Raw genomic sequence first — 16,310 nt, 5'->3', positions numbered from 1 at the left:
TAGTCTGTGTAGGTCACCACCACCTGCTCCCCACTGGTGGGAGCTCCAGTGAGTGCACACCCCTCCTTCAGAATATGTAGTTCCCCTAGCATTTGCTTTTGTCCACATGTAGAATTTTGTTTTTATTGTTAACACATTATTTACACAATTTTCAGTGGGACCAGAACTGTTTTAAGAAGAGGCACGTATTTTGTTGTTGAGCAAAGGTAGACTATCATCCTGCATGATAGAAATCATTAATAAAAGTAATTTTTGTAATTTTTAGACTCCATAAAAATATAAAATAAATGATGATTGTTTTATGTAATAAAACATAACTTTGTATTATAAAACAAAGTGCACAACATCAAAGACATTGCCTAAGATCACTGTTGAAAAGCTGTCAGTTCTGATACTCTCAAAAATATAAAGATTAGTGGAAAAGACTTGTATTGGTTTTAGAGAATTCTGCTCATATAGAATAATTGAATATTCCCAAAGGTTTCCTGATTTTTTTTTTCCCCTATCACTATGTGGCAAATCCTTCTGACCTTTTAGTAGATTTTTTCACTAAAAGAAGTAAGATTCTTTTTGTGTATGTGGTATAGATTTTTGGAGTGCTTAAAGGAATTTCTAGGAGTCTTATTACAGAGTAGTGAACTGCTACCCTATGCTACCATTTTTTGTATAGCTATTTCTTTACCAAAATATTCTCCTTGGTATCTGCATCAGTAACCTCAGGTCACATTTGTTCCACTTGAGTCACTATCTTTTCAGTTTGCAATGTAACGTTGCAGATCACTAGATCAAGGTCATCATTTTGTGCCTACTCACAGCAGCATCTCTAAATCTTGAACAACATGATCAGAGTACATGTCAGCAACAGCTTTAGTAATAGCAAAATCAGCAGAAAGTCTTACAGGAAAAAAAATGTAGACATTTTCTGATGATAAATGTAGAACTCCTACCCTTCTTCATGGGTTTAAATACTGAATCATTCTACCAACAAGGAAAAAAAAAGGTACTTTTATGTGGAAATGTCTACATTGAATACAAAGATAATTTGGCAAAAGGGAGATGTTTAGGATTTTCATCTGCTTCTGAAGCAATTTTCACTTTGTTTGTATGAAAAGTCCATTTATACCTAGCTAAAATAAATACATTGCATTCATCGTCTCAGACAATCTTTATTACTTCATATAGCCTACATCAGCTTAATGAAAAATACTGAAAAATATCTTTGAAGGACAGGTTTCTAGGTATTTCTGCATTTGACTTAAAATACTGAGTTGCAAATAATGTTGCTATATTATTAGTCTTCAGTCATCAACTATGCAAAAAATACGAGAATTACAATCAGGTTTCTACAAAAATCTTGATTTATAAGTCATTAGCAAGGAAATGAAATATGCTTAATTTTAGCAAAAGCCAAAGTTTCAAAGTTTAATACGAGATAACTAGAGGATCAATTGAAAGGTTTCACCAAAACAATTTCACAAATTCATGTGCTTAAAAATGACAACTAAAACAAAGAAAATAGATATTTATATTGTGCAATGGTGTACTGCTCTGAAGATAAAAGTGAAATTATGAGATGTAGTACTTTACTCTTTCATCAGAAACATGGGGTGGAAGGATCGTTTTAATCCCTACTGCATACACAGAGGAGCTGTCAGCAGCAGTTAGACATTAATGTAAAATTACCCTGATCATCTATGGCATTTAATTTCTGAAGTTTTCTTTCTCTGTAGGTCTCTCATTACTTCATAGACCTTGATTAATCAGGGTTTATAATGCCCATATGCACAATACACAGAACTAATTTCATCCAATGCCCAGCTGGATCCTAAGTAGAATTTAAGTTAGGAAAAAAAAAAAAAGTTGAAACGTATCCAGAACATCCAGACATTATATTCTTACCAGAAATTATTTGTGCTGGCACAGTCATGGTATAGTTTTTTTAATTTACTCCACACTTTTCTTTATCATGCAAATAGCTATTAAATGAATTCAGTTTCACCTCACTATGTCTTTTTCGTATACTCTGTCTTCCGTGCTACATCCTGGAATTAGTCTGTTTTAGAGCTCTGTCCATCTGAAAAAGCAGTTTGTGCATGCCTGTGTGTATAGAGGAATTGCGTGGGTGTGTAGTACTTTTATTGTAAAATCTTCAATATTCTGTGTATTTGCTTTTCTTTCATCTTTACAGTTTCATACCCGGTATCATAAAGGCAGTCTAATAAATAATTTATTTCCTTTTTACCATTAGACCACTCAAAACCCAGTAGTGATATGCAAGTGAAGAAAACAATAATAGAATGCATTTTAAAATATAATTTCATGTATTTTTTAATATAGTTAGTATTTTTATTTGGGTTTATGCGTGTTACTTATTCTGTGGTATTCCACCTGTTTTATTTTGTAGGAAAATATGTGTGTCTCTGCATAATCAGCAGATATACTGCAGCTCAAAATGAATAATGATTTTTTCCTTTATTTATTTTATTCCAATCTTCACATTAAACCTGTATCTGCAATTTCAATAAAAAAATATACCAGTCACTTTCCAATTGCTTCCTTCCATCCTCATGTTCTTGGGAAATTGGATTTTCTGGTATTCTGAAACATGTAATCAGAATTACTTTGGTTTGTTCATGGGGATTAGAAAAAGTCCTTGTCTACAGATTTCTGACATTGCTGAGACATCCTTTCACAGCCTGTACAGACTGAGGTAGGCAACATCAACCAACATTGCTTATTTGAGTTTGCACAGTTTGGAAGTTGCTTCAGTTAGGAGTTGGCTCTGCTGACTGCCACCTACTAGTCATGGCAGAGAGGAGAGGACTTTCTTATCTCAGCTGGCATGTGATGCTACCAATTTTTTCTTGTTGCTGGATCCAGCATCTGGGTGAGTGACTGTTCCTTCACTGCACCACAGCATGGTGGTTTAAAAACCCTAGATACTGATCACACCTTAGAAGTGATGAAAGAGATTGGGGATAAGGTTCTGTCTGTCTCTCTGCTAGTTGCACATGTCCAGGGGGTACCTTATAGTCTCTCCAGACTGGGCAGCAAAGAGTGGCTCCTTGTTCTGCAATGTAGCTATTGATTATGTATGCGCTGAGCTCAGCACTGGTGAGATCACACCTCAAATCCTGTGTCCAGTTCTGGGCAAGAAGGAGATCCTAGAGCTCACAGAGTGTGTCCAGAGAAAGGCAGTGAAGCTGATGAAAGGCCTGGAGTACAAGTCTTCTGAGGAGTGGCTGAGGGAGCTGACGTTCTTTAGCCTGGAAAAAAAGAAGGCTCAGGGAAGAGCTTATCACTCTCTACAACTTCCTGAAAGGAAGTTGTAGCAAGGTGGGTGTCAGTCTCTTATCCCGAGTAACAAGTGATAGGGCAACAGGAAATGGCCTCAAATTGCACCAGAGGAGGTTTGTATTGGATATGAGGGAAAACTGCTTCACTGAAAATGTTATCAGGCACTGGAATTTCCCAGGGAAGTGATGGACTACCCACCCCTGAAGGTATTTAAAAGATATGTGGATGTGGCACTTGGGGTTTAGTGGAGGATTTGGCAGTGTTGGGTTAAAGGGTGAACGATTTTAAAGTCTTTTCCAACCTAAATGATTCTACAATTCTACAATTCTATGATCCATTTAGACTTCTGGCAAAGACAGAACTACTACCCAAAGTCATAAAATATAATCAGTTGCTTAAAGTTAAAACAGAATTCCAAAATATTTCATGAAAACCTTGATGTTTATGAATTTCTTAGCTCCAGTAGCCTTATTGTAAGTCATTTTTTCAAGGTCAGTAGAGATTTAGCAGAAAAGGCTGTGAGAGACTCTAAGAATGACGTTGCTGTCCTTCTGAATTAAGGATCCTAAAAAACGGGAAAACAGACATTTCGTAGTCTTTGCTCAGTGACAGGAGATTTTAGCAAAAGTAGCTCAAAAGTGTTGTCATCAAGACGAAGCAATGGCCTTGTTGTTTATGCTGTGTTTGATGCACCCCTGGATGCTTTAGAGCTTCTACTTTTATTCTGTTCTAGAGCAAATTTGTGATGTCAACATTTGGCAATATAATAATACTTTCATTCTGAGAGTATTATATGCAAATATATTCAAGCCATAAAATCGATGAAAAATCAATATTCTAATATGGTATTGATTTTATATACCCAGAGGAACTGACTCTTAAATAGCTAAACTAATTTGTCTAGTAAAATGCTACTGGTATCAAGATTTTGCCTCCTCTCCTAGGTGAAGAAAATACTTTTACTTTCAAGATCAAAACAGTTGAGATAAAGAAAAAAATCTATTCCTTTGCCAGAAATACCCAATTTTCTTCCTAGGAAAGGTAGAAGATTATTCTCTCTTATAGTCTAAGCTGTGCAAATATTTGACCATATGTATGGGAATGAAGAACAGTCTAAATATTACAAAAAGAAGTTCTCTATAATCTGCAATTAAAGATATCCTAAAATCTTTGCTGATAATACCTTTCAGTTGTTCCACCACCTTTTTGTTTAAAGATTTTTCTAGTTTGAATGCTACTATTCCAGTGTCATTGCAATCAAAATAATTACTGTAATTTAAGAGGTCTTCTTTTCTTGTCTGAATTGCAGTCTAGAATGTATTATATTCATGTGCCTGATAATAATGATTTTATAGGACTGACACCTACTTCACTTTGTGTTGATTTTTGTTATTATTCTTGTTGCTGTTTTTATTGTTATTATTATATCATCCTCATCATCATTAGAAAATAGTAAGGCACCTTATTGGATAAACAGAATTTAAGCAGTCCAGGAACTCCAGGATTAGATGCTCAGTATGTAATATAATATAATATAATATAATATAATATAATATAATCTCAGCCAATATTAGAAAATATATAGCTGATCTTAATTGGAAGACTGTTTGTTATGTAAGTACAATTTTCTGAAATCAGAATGACAAAGCTTTTAAACTGTACTCTTTACTATTGGAGTAAATAGTTTTACAGAACTCATGTGCTACAGTTCTAGCTCTTAGCATGAATAGATTCAACATATAAAGCATTATAATTTTATTAATATGCATCATTATAATATGCCCTGCAGAACCCCCAAAAAACAGTATCAAATAATCTGTATATTTTGTTCTTTCAAACCTAAGGATTAATGAATTTACAGCTGTCAATTTTAAATGAGGGTCAAAAAGATAAATAAGTATGTGTCTCTAAATTGAATGCAAAATTTGCTTCATATATCTTGTGGCTTCATAAAACTGGGAGGGAATTTAATACATCCATTTGTAGTGCACATTATTGCTCCTCTGCTACACTTAGATACAAATTGAATTTAAATTATGACTTCTTTAGTTCAATTAACAAAACTATTGCTTTCATGTTTGTTTGCACTTGGTTCATTGCTCTTTTGTTTCACAGAATGAATGAATCTAAAATAATTATTTTCCATGGAATTGTAACCTTTTATTTTAATCCAAAGAATTAGTTCCAAAGAGTAAAGCTTCATAATTAGCTTGATTTTTTTCTGTAGCATATTTAAGCTTTGGAAATGAAGCACTGTTATGTGTATGTTAAAATGAAGCACTGGTTACATTTCAGATGAATTATCAAGTCATTCTCTTAAGCATTTATTTAAATGCATCTATAATTTTGATATTTGTAGTTCTGCTTGTCTCATCAGGAGCTACAACTATTGAAAAGTATGATCTCAGAACAAACATATGGATTCAGGCTGGAGTAATGAATGGCAGGAGGCTTCAGTTTGGTGTTGCTGTCATCGATGACAAGCTGTTTGTCATTGGAGGCCGGGATGGTTTAAAGACATTAAACACTGTTGAATGCTACAATCCAAAGACCAAGGCTTGGACTGTGCTACCACCTATGTCAACACACAGACATGGCTTAGGTAAGAAAAAATTATTTTTAAAACGTGCCACATTTTTTGGTTATGTAATTTTAAATGGAAAACTCAGTACTTTTAAGCTATGGTAGCATTCTGGCCAGTAACAATAACTCGGTTTTACAATATTGTTGTTACAAGGTATAGAAAACTAAATTGTTCATTATCTGTTCTGCTAAAACCACTGGTTATGATACAATTATTACAATGTCATGAAAAATAGAAATGGAAGACGCTGTTATGATCTGCTCCAGAAGGGGAGTGTAACCCAGGTTCTTCTTCAGAGATCCCTTGGGGCAGTTAGATGACAATGAAAGATCGGTGTTTGTAAATATGCACATGTAGGGTTTATTTTAGAATAATTTGGATGTAATTGGAAGCAAGTATGTAGCCATTTTGGTTATTATTATCATCTGTAGTAATATAGCAATATAAAAATATAAAAATAACATTTAGAAAAATGTATGTGCAAAAGAAAGAAAGAGAAAGAAAGGTTAAGAGTAAGGTTAAGTTAAAAATATTACCACCTGTGGATCCAATGATGAGGTTTGATTGCTGCAATTTAGATGTCTGTTGTTTGAAGTGATCACAGTCTTGATCTGTTGGGAGTGGGGGAAGCCCACGAAACACAGAATTCAATGGAAGGAAGTTTTACACTGGCTTTTGCAACACTGTGGATCACATGTTGATCTACACTGAAATGAGACAGGGAGTGCTTTCAGGGGCAGGTCTTTAATGGTTTATGACATGACAGCTGCCTTTCACATCAGCATAGCTGAGCCATGAGAACGGATGAATACTCCCAGGCCGATGTGTGAATGTCAATGTTCGTGTGAATGGGACCTTCCAAGGTAAAGTGGGTAGAGAGTGGGAGGAAGAGTTTTACAACTGAACCAGTTTGTGTAAGGGAGGACACTAGTCTGATAAAAAGAACTATACTGCCTCCACAAGGTCTGCTTCTTATTGGCGTCCAGTGGTGGGTGATCACCCCCTCTGATTTATGCAGACCAGAGGCTTCACCAGCACCCACACAAAAATTCACCTTCTCCCCCTTGGGTGATGCAAACCCCAGCCTAGTAAAGCACCCTACCACCTCCACAAATGGGCAAATATTAGACCCATTAACATCTCACTCTTTCACAGACACATTTAGGGATGAAAGTGTTAAAAGCAGGAGAATGGCAAGGAGGATGGCAGATTTGCTCACATGACCTTGTAGCTGGGAATGGCAAGGCCTGGAGAATAACAGTGTGGGAATCCCATATATATGTGTCTATTACGCCTTCTGCTGTTTATCTCTGTTTTGAGAAGTAAAATTTCTGTGTAGAGATAACATAGGTGTTTGGAGAGACTTGGAGACACTCTTTTGGACATGTTTGAGCTCGTTGTTTTGGGAGAGAGAGCAAAACTCAGCGGTCATAAAAAGCACAGAGGAGATCACAGCACATTGGTAAACCTGGATAAATGGGTGCAAACAGCAGCCTGGCCACCCACTAGGATTGGACTAAGTTGCCATGTTCCTGCTTGTGTGTCTCTGCCAGGGTGTTGCTCTGGTTGGGAAGGTAATAAATAGGAAATAAATTTACTCTTTGCATTTCAGCGGTGGTTTTGTGGTTATTCCAGCTGCCTGCCTGTGTCGACTCACACAACACTCTATGTTATGCTGTCCATTCCCCTGAGTTGCAATCAGCAAGTCCTTTATTGTACTATTGTGTCAATACCTCCCAAAATGACCATGCTTTCCTGCCCTTCACTTATGTCTTTGGACTCTTGTAATATGCATGTGTACTGTTGCTGTTAAACAAGTCTTAGAATAGAAAATAACAATGGGAATCTATATCAGATGGCATCATGACACTAAATATCTCGCTGATTTAAAATTTTTTCCTAAGTTTAAATTTAATTGTAAATTAGAAAATACGTGAGAAAATATTTGGATTACATGCAGAAATACATGTAATGTCTCTTCTGCCAGTGTTCCAGAATTTTATAAAATCAGTGCTGTTCCCAGGGGTGGTAAAAATGCAATGACTGCAGCTATAACTACAGGAAAGTAGTAATACAATATTACGGTATGCTTGATAGAAAAAAATATTTGTCTCAGTTACAAAAGAGATGAACCTATGATTGAAAACCCTTGGTGATCAGTTTAAAAAAATAATTCTGGACTATAGTTTTACATGTGCTTTTGGTCAACAGATTTAAAAGATACCATTATAGTTTAAGTTGAGGAATGTTGAGGTTATACCTGTAGAAAAACTGGTATGTTTTCTATAGTAGGAAAAAAGGAATAAACTAGGAATTTGACCATTTGTAGGGTTTTTTTGCTTACTATAAAATAATTTTTAAATTTTTATATTGAAGTAATTCAGGCTTTTTGTAAACAACATGTAAAATGAGGAGAGAAGTTTAAATTGGGATGATTAAATACAGTTGTTTGGGAGGTGTTAGAAATGTGTTCTTTATTTGGAGTTATGTAATAACCATATTCTTACCTGAGAAGCCTAGTTAATAGAATTTAATAACTTTTAATTTTTTTTTTCTAAGTATCTCATAAAGTTATTAATTTAGTGAGTGCTCTTTGTATGGAAGTCAATCTGAAGTAATTTTTTTTTTTCATTTGTTTTCTAAACTGTGTGCTCTGTTATATCCATGTAGCAAAAATGCTAGAGTAGTTTGAATTGGATTTTGTATAGAGGATGGAAATAAGCACCCATCCTTTACATGGATGTCTTTTTGTTGACATAGCAAAAAATTGTGAGGGGTACCCTATTGTAACTAAGGTCACAGCCAGATAATACAATTCACTTTATCCTGTCTTCACGTAATCTTCCATAGAACCATGTGTATAGAACTTGATACATGTAGAAACGAGTAAATAAAAGTTGACAGGCCTTGTAGTGAAAGTCCATAGTGTAGGAAGTCATATTTTAGGCAGTTTCAAAGCTGCCAATGGAAGATGAGTGAAAGCTCTTTTAATGGCAGTGTTTGAAATAAGTGGTGCTAAAGTACAAAAAAGAAAGGGCAGACTGTGGCATCCAAAACTATTATTTAAAGTAACAGTGATTCTAATATCCCTGTTGAGTAGTCCATAAAACAGAATGGAATATGAAAGAGCAATAGCACACCAGAAAGGCAGTGAAAGGCAGAAATGAAATATGGGAAAGGTGAAACCTGACAAACAGAAAGACAGAATCAAAATCCATATAGGGAAGGAAGAAAGAGACTGGAAGAACAAAGAGGTGAAAAATGTAAAACAGATTGTGGTTTATAAATTCAGCAGTTTTATGAAGCATCTGCATCCACTTTTCCAGTTTCTTTGCTGAACTTAATAGTCTATGTAGAGGAGGGGAGAGAAAGGAAATATGGAACCAATGATAGACTAATTAGAATTTTAGATATCAAATCCAGTGAAACTGTGATTTAAAAAAAAAAAAAAAAAAAAAGATTGGTACTTGTCTTGTCTTTCCAAAAGAAACAGTTTAAATGCCACAGTGAGAAAATTAGGCTGTCAGTATAATTAGAGAACAGCAGTCTTTTCAGGTAGGTGCTCTAAATAGTCTTGTTCTTTCCATGAACTATGTAAAGTGCATCTAAGCTCCTATTTAAAGTTTTGGCTTTGAAAATATACTGATCTCACTATCCATAGTCAAATACATATCTTCAAGATGATCAGTGTGGGAAGGAGGCTGACAGTGCATGGTATTACCTCATAAAATCCTGTACGACTTATAGTGGAGGCAAGTTACATATTTTTCCTCCTCCCCTCTTGGAAGAGAGAATCTTCCCAGTTGTAATCATCTGAGTGAAAATGCTATAAATGCTATAAAAATATTAATAGCTGATGGGAAAGCCTTAGATTTATTTACATAGGATATACGCCTAGGGTAGATAGGATTCACTCCACCCAGACTGAAAGGCCGTAGAAGACCTAAAGAGTTCCCAAGTCTCAGTTTACACATTGGATTAGTCTTCAACCTATTGTTCTGAAAAAGCTAAATATGTAATGTAAATGCATTTTAAAGGACCTGAGGGGTATGCTTGAAATTAGAGTGAATACTTTCTTATAATGTGGTTTTCATGGAACTGGTATGTGCAGGAATGAATACCTAAAAGACTAACTTCAAAACTCAGAAGTGGAAAGAGAATACATGAAGTTAGGGAGTTACAGGATAAAATATTCCAGAATATCTTAGATGTTGCTGACAAAATATCAAATGGCCCTATGTGTTTGCACAAAGGCCTGTTTCTATATTTCATAGAAAGGGAATGACCCATCGTGCTTCTTCGACCCAGCTTGATTTTCCACTTTCATGCTTACTGCTCTAGAGTCCAACTCATAAGTCAGAGGGAAGGGAAAAAAATTTACTTGGGAAAAATACAGGGATGCCTCTGTAACTTTCAAGTAGTAATGAGAAATACTAATAATTAAAAATACTGGAGTGAAAATTGTGGAGAAACTGATCTATCAGTCTTCTTATTACATGGTAAATCTTAGAAGTAAAATACATGTATAAATATAAGTAATATAAATAATATAAAAATATAAAAAAAATCTAGACATGCAAATTAATTATCAGACACCGGTATATTTTTTATATCACTAAATGATAATTTAGAAAATATTTAATCTACTTTTAAAAGTATTCGATTATTGACTATTTCATTGATTCAAAATTAATGAGATGCTTTACAAGTAATGTTTGTATTTTCAAAAGGAATTATTGTTTATCAAATAGTTTCCCAATGTGTGACAGCTTAGGGCGTAATTACAACTCCAGAATTTTAGAGATCTAAGAATTTGGGTAGGATTCAGCTGCTTAAGTAGGGACATATATGATTGAGTAGAGCAACTGAGATGGCATAATCTCATTTCCATGGGAAAAAGAAGTGTAGCATGTTTAGGATTAAATAATTTGTGGGAGCAGTTCCTGCTTCTCAAGGTAAAACAAATACTTATTGAGTAGACTGGAAACTGAGAATCTGGTAATGCGACTCTAACTTAGATTCCAGTTGCACTGGAACTTTTAGAAAGAAAGCCAAAGATTGGGTATTTATTGGGTATTTATGTCTGTATGTGGGTATGATTTGGGAGATATTAAAAATATAGATTTTTGAAAAACTATTCAAGATACAAAACTAAATGAAAAAATGTAGTAATATTTATATTATATAGTAATATATAATATTGCTATATAGTAATATTTATATATATGGTAATATATATTTATAGTAATATAGAAAATTTTCTATTTAAATAAAACTAGCATAGTAATGAAGTACATAATACCTTAAAGAAGTAGCAGTAACATAGTAACATCAATGGATGCACAGTTTAGTAATTTCTGGTAGAATTATTCCTTCATAAAGCAATAAGTTAAAAAAAATATTCTATATAATAACATTTCCCTATATAAATATTGACATGAAGCAGTTATTTTTAATCCCATTGCTCTCCCCTGGTAAATTAAATAAAGTAATTTTTAACAATAAATTTGTAAATTTCAATAGCTTTTTAGAATAAGACTTCAATGCAATGTCAGAAAATGTAGCAGATACTAGAAATATTACTAGATCCATAATAGTAAAACAGTATCTGATTACACTGAAACAAGTGAAGGAGAAACACATAGGTAACACATATTTGATACTACAAATTTATAATGAACATATTATTGCAATAAAAATTATGTATATTAAAGATGCATTTTGTTAGATAAATATGGAAAGTGATCACCTCTACTTTATTTTATGCCAAATAAATTTTGTTTGGAAACAAAGTCTTTAAAGAATGAGTGTTACTAACAGATTTTTTAAAACCGTTCCACCAGGAAAACAGGCAATATGAGCAGACTAGATCAGATACACAGCAAAACCACTAACTGTACAGGCTCTCTCACTTTTACTACTTTCATGAAACATAATATAACATAGATTATTGCTTACTCAACACCAAAAATCTAATGATGAATGATACCTCTCTTTAGACCTAGTTTGAAGGATAATTTTCAAGTCAGTGAGAGTTGAACTTTCATCTTCCGTTTTAAAAACTTTTGCTATGGCAGTTAAGCAACGATGTTATTTTAGATAGTGCTTAAGCCCCAATAAATACATGCTTGTCTATGGAGTTACGATCTGTCAGAAAGCATTCCAGGAACAGTAGAAACCACTAAAATAGACTAGGAATATAAATAAAACCTTGATATAGCCTTAACACTCCCATCCATGGTAACTGTAAAATAAACTATAAAAATGTAGAAGATAAAAGGGATCTTTGTTCTTCTTTCTCTGCTATCATGCATGAAAGTTTCTTCTTTTTATGTATCACCATTGCTGGGCTACCAAGGAGCCAAAAATAGCAAATTTACATCTTCCATTAACATACAAAAAAAATAAGTAGGGGTCTGGATTTTTTTTTTGTTTGTTTACATCATAATAAATCCAATTTTTTTGTATGTTGTCTGTATGTAAAAGAAACTCTGTGGAGATTAAAAAGTATAGAGCTGCAGAGATAGATGCATGAGGATCTGAGACTCCAGGCTGGACATCAGGACATCTATGAACCTGGAGGCCAGAGACAAAAGGCAGGAAGGAAGAAATGTCAGTAAAATGACGAGAATTGAATTAGCATTGAAACCAACAGATTAGGTCATACCCTATTAGTATGATAAAACTGTAATTATTTATGACTAATTGATTTCCCAATATTGTGGAGCAACTATTTATAAATAAAAGAATTCTTGAATGATATAATGATATTTTTTTCATAATGTTTATTACAGTGCCAAACAGCTAGAACACTGGATAAAGGAAACTTTTCCAGATAATAGTTTTTAGAGCATGCAGACAACTGAAAATATTATAGCACTTCATGCTATCACATATATGATACTGACCAAGTTCTACTGCACTGGGCAATGGTATTCCAGATTTCCAGAGCATGATGCCATACTCATTTTGGTCAGTTCTGGTCAGCTGAGAAAGATTCATGTCCCAGAAAGGTTCAACTCAAGACCATGTTGTAAATATCTTATGTTTCTGCAATGGTAGATCTTTCTGGGTGCATCAGCATCTCATAAAAGCAATGATCTAGTTAATGTGTATGTTCTCCATCTTTATGTGGTGATTTCTATGCACAGAATACCCCACAATCCATCGCCTCCGAAAAAACCCAACAAACAAAAACGCCCAAACCCACCACCTAAGCATTGAGTAGAAGAGTTCCTCAACAGACTAGCTTACCAGAACACAGCAATGCTCTGATATAGCTGTATTTTTTACCCCAGAATCAGCTATTAAGTGATTAATTTGAGAATCTTTCTTTTAAGCAACATCGACTGTACTATATACCTCTATGTAGTTAAATTATTGTTATTTTTTCATGTTAAATCTCAGGAAAAATATGCCATTCTGACTGCTTTCACTGTGGGTTGACATAAGGCCTGAGTATTTTAAAGTATTTTCTCTGCAACATTGATTTGCATGTATATTAGATTTTTGCTTTGGATTTTTCTCCTAATCATGGGGAACATTAGAGGGATTTTTTTTCTGCATTATTAAGTACCTTTTCTTTGTACTCTGCACCTTTAGTAAGTAGTAGATCATAACCCAATTCACTAAAGAGTTACAAATCTTAACAGCAACACTTACAATAATTTCTGAGCCATGTTCTCAGGATAATAGTGTGGCAGAGTTGAGAATCTAGTGTCTTATCTACAGGACTGAATATAAATAAAGGGTCAACAGACAGATCTTTACTTCTATAAATTTGCATTATATTAGCATGTTAGTGTAATATTTTCTAGTCCAAGAGGGCAGTGATATTGATATAATTCTTTAAATGAGCCTTGGTAAATGCTTGTGAATTTACATAGGAATAGGTATTTTCAACATTGAGTCACTGAATATTCACTAAGGAAGGTAGATCAGGTCTAATTCTCCAAGTAATGACACACTAAATTCCAAGCTTGGCCTATGGCAGTCCTATATGCAGCATCCAAAGAACAGTATTTGTATTTCACACTCAGTTAATATTATGGTTTTGAGAAGTAAATACGAGGTTTAATTCATTATTTAATTCATGGTGCATAACTTAAAGCAAATTGGACTTTACTTTCTTTGGCACCACTATTATGGAAGAAAAGTGGTTTAAGATGTAAAGGGGGAAAGAACAGAGTAAGAAAAACCAGGAATATTGATTACAATTAATACAAAGTTGTATAAATATGCTTCTGTGGGTGTGGGTGAGAAAGGATGTTGTTAGAAAAGTTCTTCTACCTGGACACTAAGTAAATACAGAGCTTAAAAGGGTAGAATTGGGTGTTATTTGATTCAGTTTAATACTTGGATAACAAACCACTGATTTGTCTTCTCACCTTCAGTGTCATGATACAGTGGATGTCTGTTATCTTCTTGAAAGCTAATGTCCTTATTTAAAAAATAAGGTGTGGGATACAAGTATATCCTTCCCAGTTAAAATTTCATGTCTCTACAAATATCAAAATGCAGAGACTACAGTGAAGCTAGCACCACAGATATTTTTTTCTTTGACATTTTGTATCCAAGTGTCAGTATGAAACTATATTTACAGTTGTTTTATAAAAAAATTACACTTTTTAAAATTTCACTCTGTAAAATCAGGTCCATTAGGCAGATAAGGAAATGCAGAGTTAAAAATATGATAGGCAGTGTTCCTTTATTTTGTAACATTACAGAAAAGCAATTAAAGTCCCATTCCAGTCTTCAAGTATAAATAATTGGAACTGTACAGATCTCAGCACCTAATTAGGCATAATAGGGTTTTTGCTGCATAGCTCTGTCAAGGCAATCTAAAGAAAAATGCCTGCCATTGCAAACTGGACAATTAATTTTTTAGATCTCCTGTAGTTTAAAAATAATACAGTTTACTTTTATAAATTCCTAAGTCAAAATGCTTAGAAGAATTATTTTCCAGGTACTTTTTTTGTTCAGGAAAACATTAAGGTTTCTCTGCACTGTACTTACTGCAGAGTACTTAACTACTCAATATATTGCTGAAAACGTCTCCTCTTAAGAAAAAAAGTTGCTTCCTTTCCTAAAAAGGTTGCTCGTAGTTGCTTCAGCTCTCCAACTCTATGAGAACTAGGAAAGCCAAACTGTTCACAGTGTCACATAAATGAAAGCAATTCATCAAAAGATGGGTAGAACAAATTACTCCCTCGATGCCAGAATTATTATTTTCTACAAATTAAAAAAGTGAGATCTGATTCCACCAATTTCTAGTTTCTTGTTCTTTATTTAAAGATAATAACTTTGGTTATTTAATATAATTCTCTTATGGTAAAATTCTCACTATCTGAATGTATTATTGCTTTTGTCAGAAAACAACAGAGCACTAGTATCATGTGAAACATTAAATCCAAGGGGATTTCTTCTTTTCTTGTGTCTTAAACTGGTTTTGCAAAATTGTTGAAGATGAGGTACAGGAAGAAAAGCTATGAGGGCCTCCTGTGCTTTCTCTTTTCTTAGCAAACTCTCCTGAAAGACTTAACAGTATTATTCTTCCGTCCAATTTGCTTAATAACAAATAAGAGTTTAAATGTCAGCTGGAAATAGCTATTTTCTCATTTAGAAACAGGAAAAGCTCATTCTATATAGTATATTTTAACAAAAAAACATTATCTACATTCTGAGTGTAAATCTAGGTGGACTTTTATTATCTTGTAGACATAGATGACAGAAAACAAAATTATGTACTCTGACGTCAGTTTACTCTAGGACACATAATGAACACAGAAGCCTGTTTCATGAAGTTGAAATGAACTCTGATCTTCTAACACACTGTTCAGTATCTTGACTACAAAAAGATGAGAAATCTTATCTCAAGAGACTAAGCTGAAATTGGCTGCACCATTTAGAAAAAATAAAAGGTATATAGAGTTCAGTACCTTTGCTATTTAAGGAGGAGGAATACTACAGTTTGCTAATAGGATTGGAACTCTGACATTTCAGCACAGTCTACTTACAATGAATTTAATTTTTTCTTCAATTAAAACAAATGATCTGGAACATTTAGAAAAGAGAATAGTCTTGTTTCATCAATTTTACTGGAAAATATTTTGTTTTGTGATCTTGGGGAATGTGTCCCTTAAGATTGTGGGGTTACCATTTGCTGTTATCATGGACTGTTCAGTAATTCCAGTTAGAGAAGAGATGTACTGCAATCCACCCTGTGTGATAAGGAGGCTACAAGCAACATCTTTGGGACTACTCTTTAGTCCATATGATATAAAAATCACAGAGAAATTCTGGCATCTAAGAATGAATTAAATGCTTGAATTCAATGCCTGAATATTGAATTCTTCATATACGATACAGTCTGCTGTAATATAAAATGTATATTTATATATTTGATTGGGGAAGACGATTACATTATCAT

The 16,310-nt window shown here is 33.9% G+C and overlaps 1 protein-coding gene across 2 annotated transcripts in view; it reads left to right on the top strand.

The window, feature by feature from the left end:
- The window catches only part of KLHL1 (kelch like family member 1), a 196,988-nt gene that overhangs the window by 151,009 nt on the left and 29,669 nt on the right, over positions 1-16,310 (top strand). Inside the window, exon 7 of one of the 2 annotated variants that reach the window (XM_032099888.1) lies at positions 5,657-5,899. In XM_032099888.1, coding sequence (XP_031955779.1) covers positions 5,657-5,899 — 243 coding nt within the window. The remainder of the gene's footprint in view (positions 1-5,656; positions 5,900-16,310) is intronic. The other variant, XM_032099889.1, reaches the window with a different exon arrangement.

This window comes from Corvus moneduloides, chromosome 2 (genome assembly GCF_009650955.1).
Source record: "Corvus moneduloides isolate bCorMon1 chromosome 2, bCorMon1.pri, whole genome shotgun sequence".
In the NCBI taxonomy this organism is placed as follows: Eukaryota; Metazoa; Chordata; class Aves; order Passeriformes; family Corvidae; genus Corvus; species Corvus moneduloides.
Note: the sequence above shows the minus strand (reverse complement) of the source record. Positions and strands in the feature narration are given on the sequence as shown.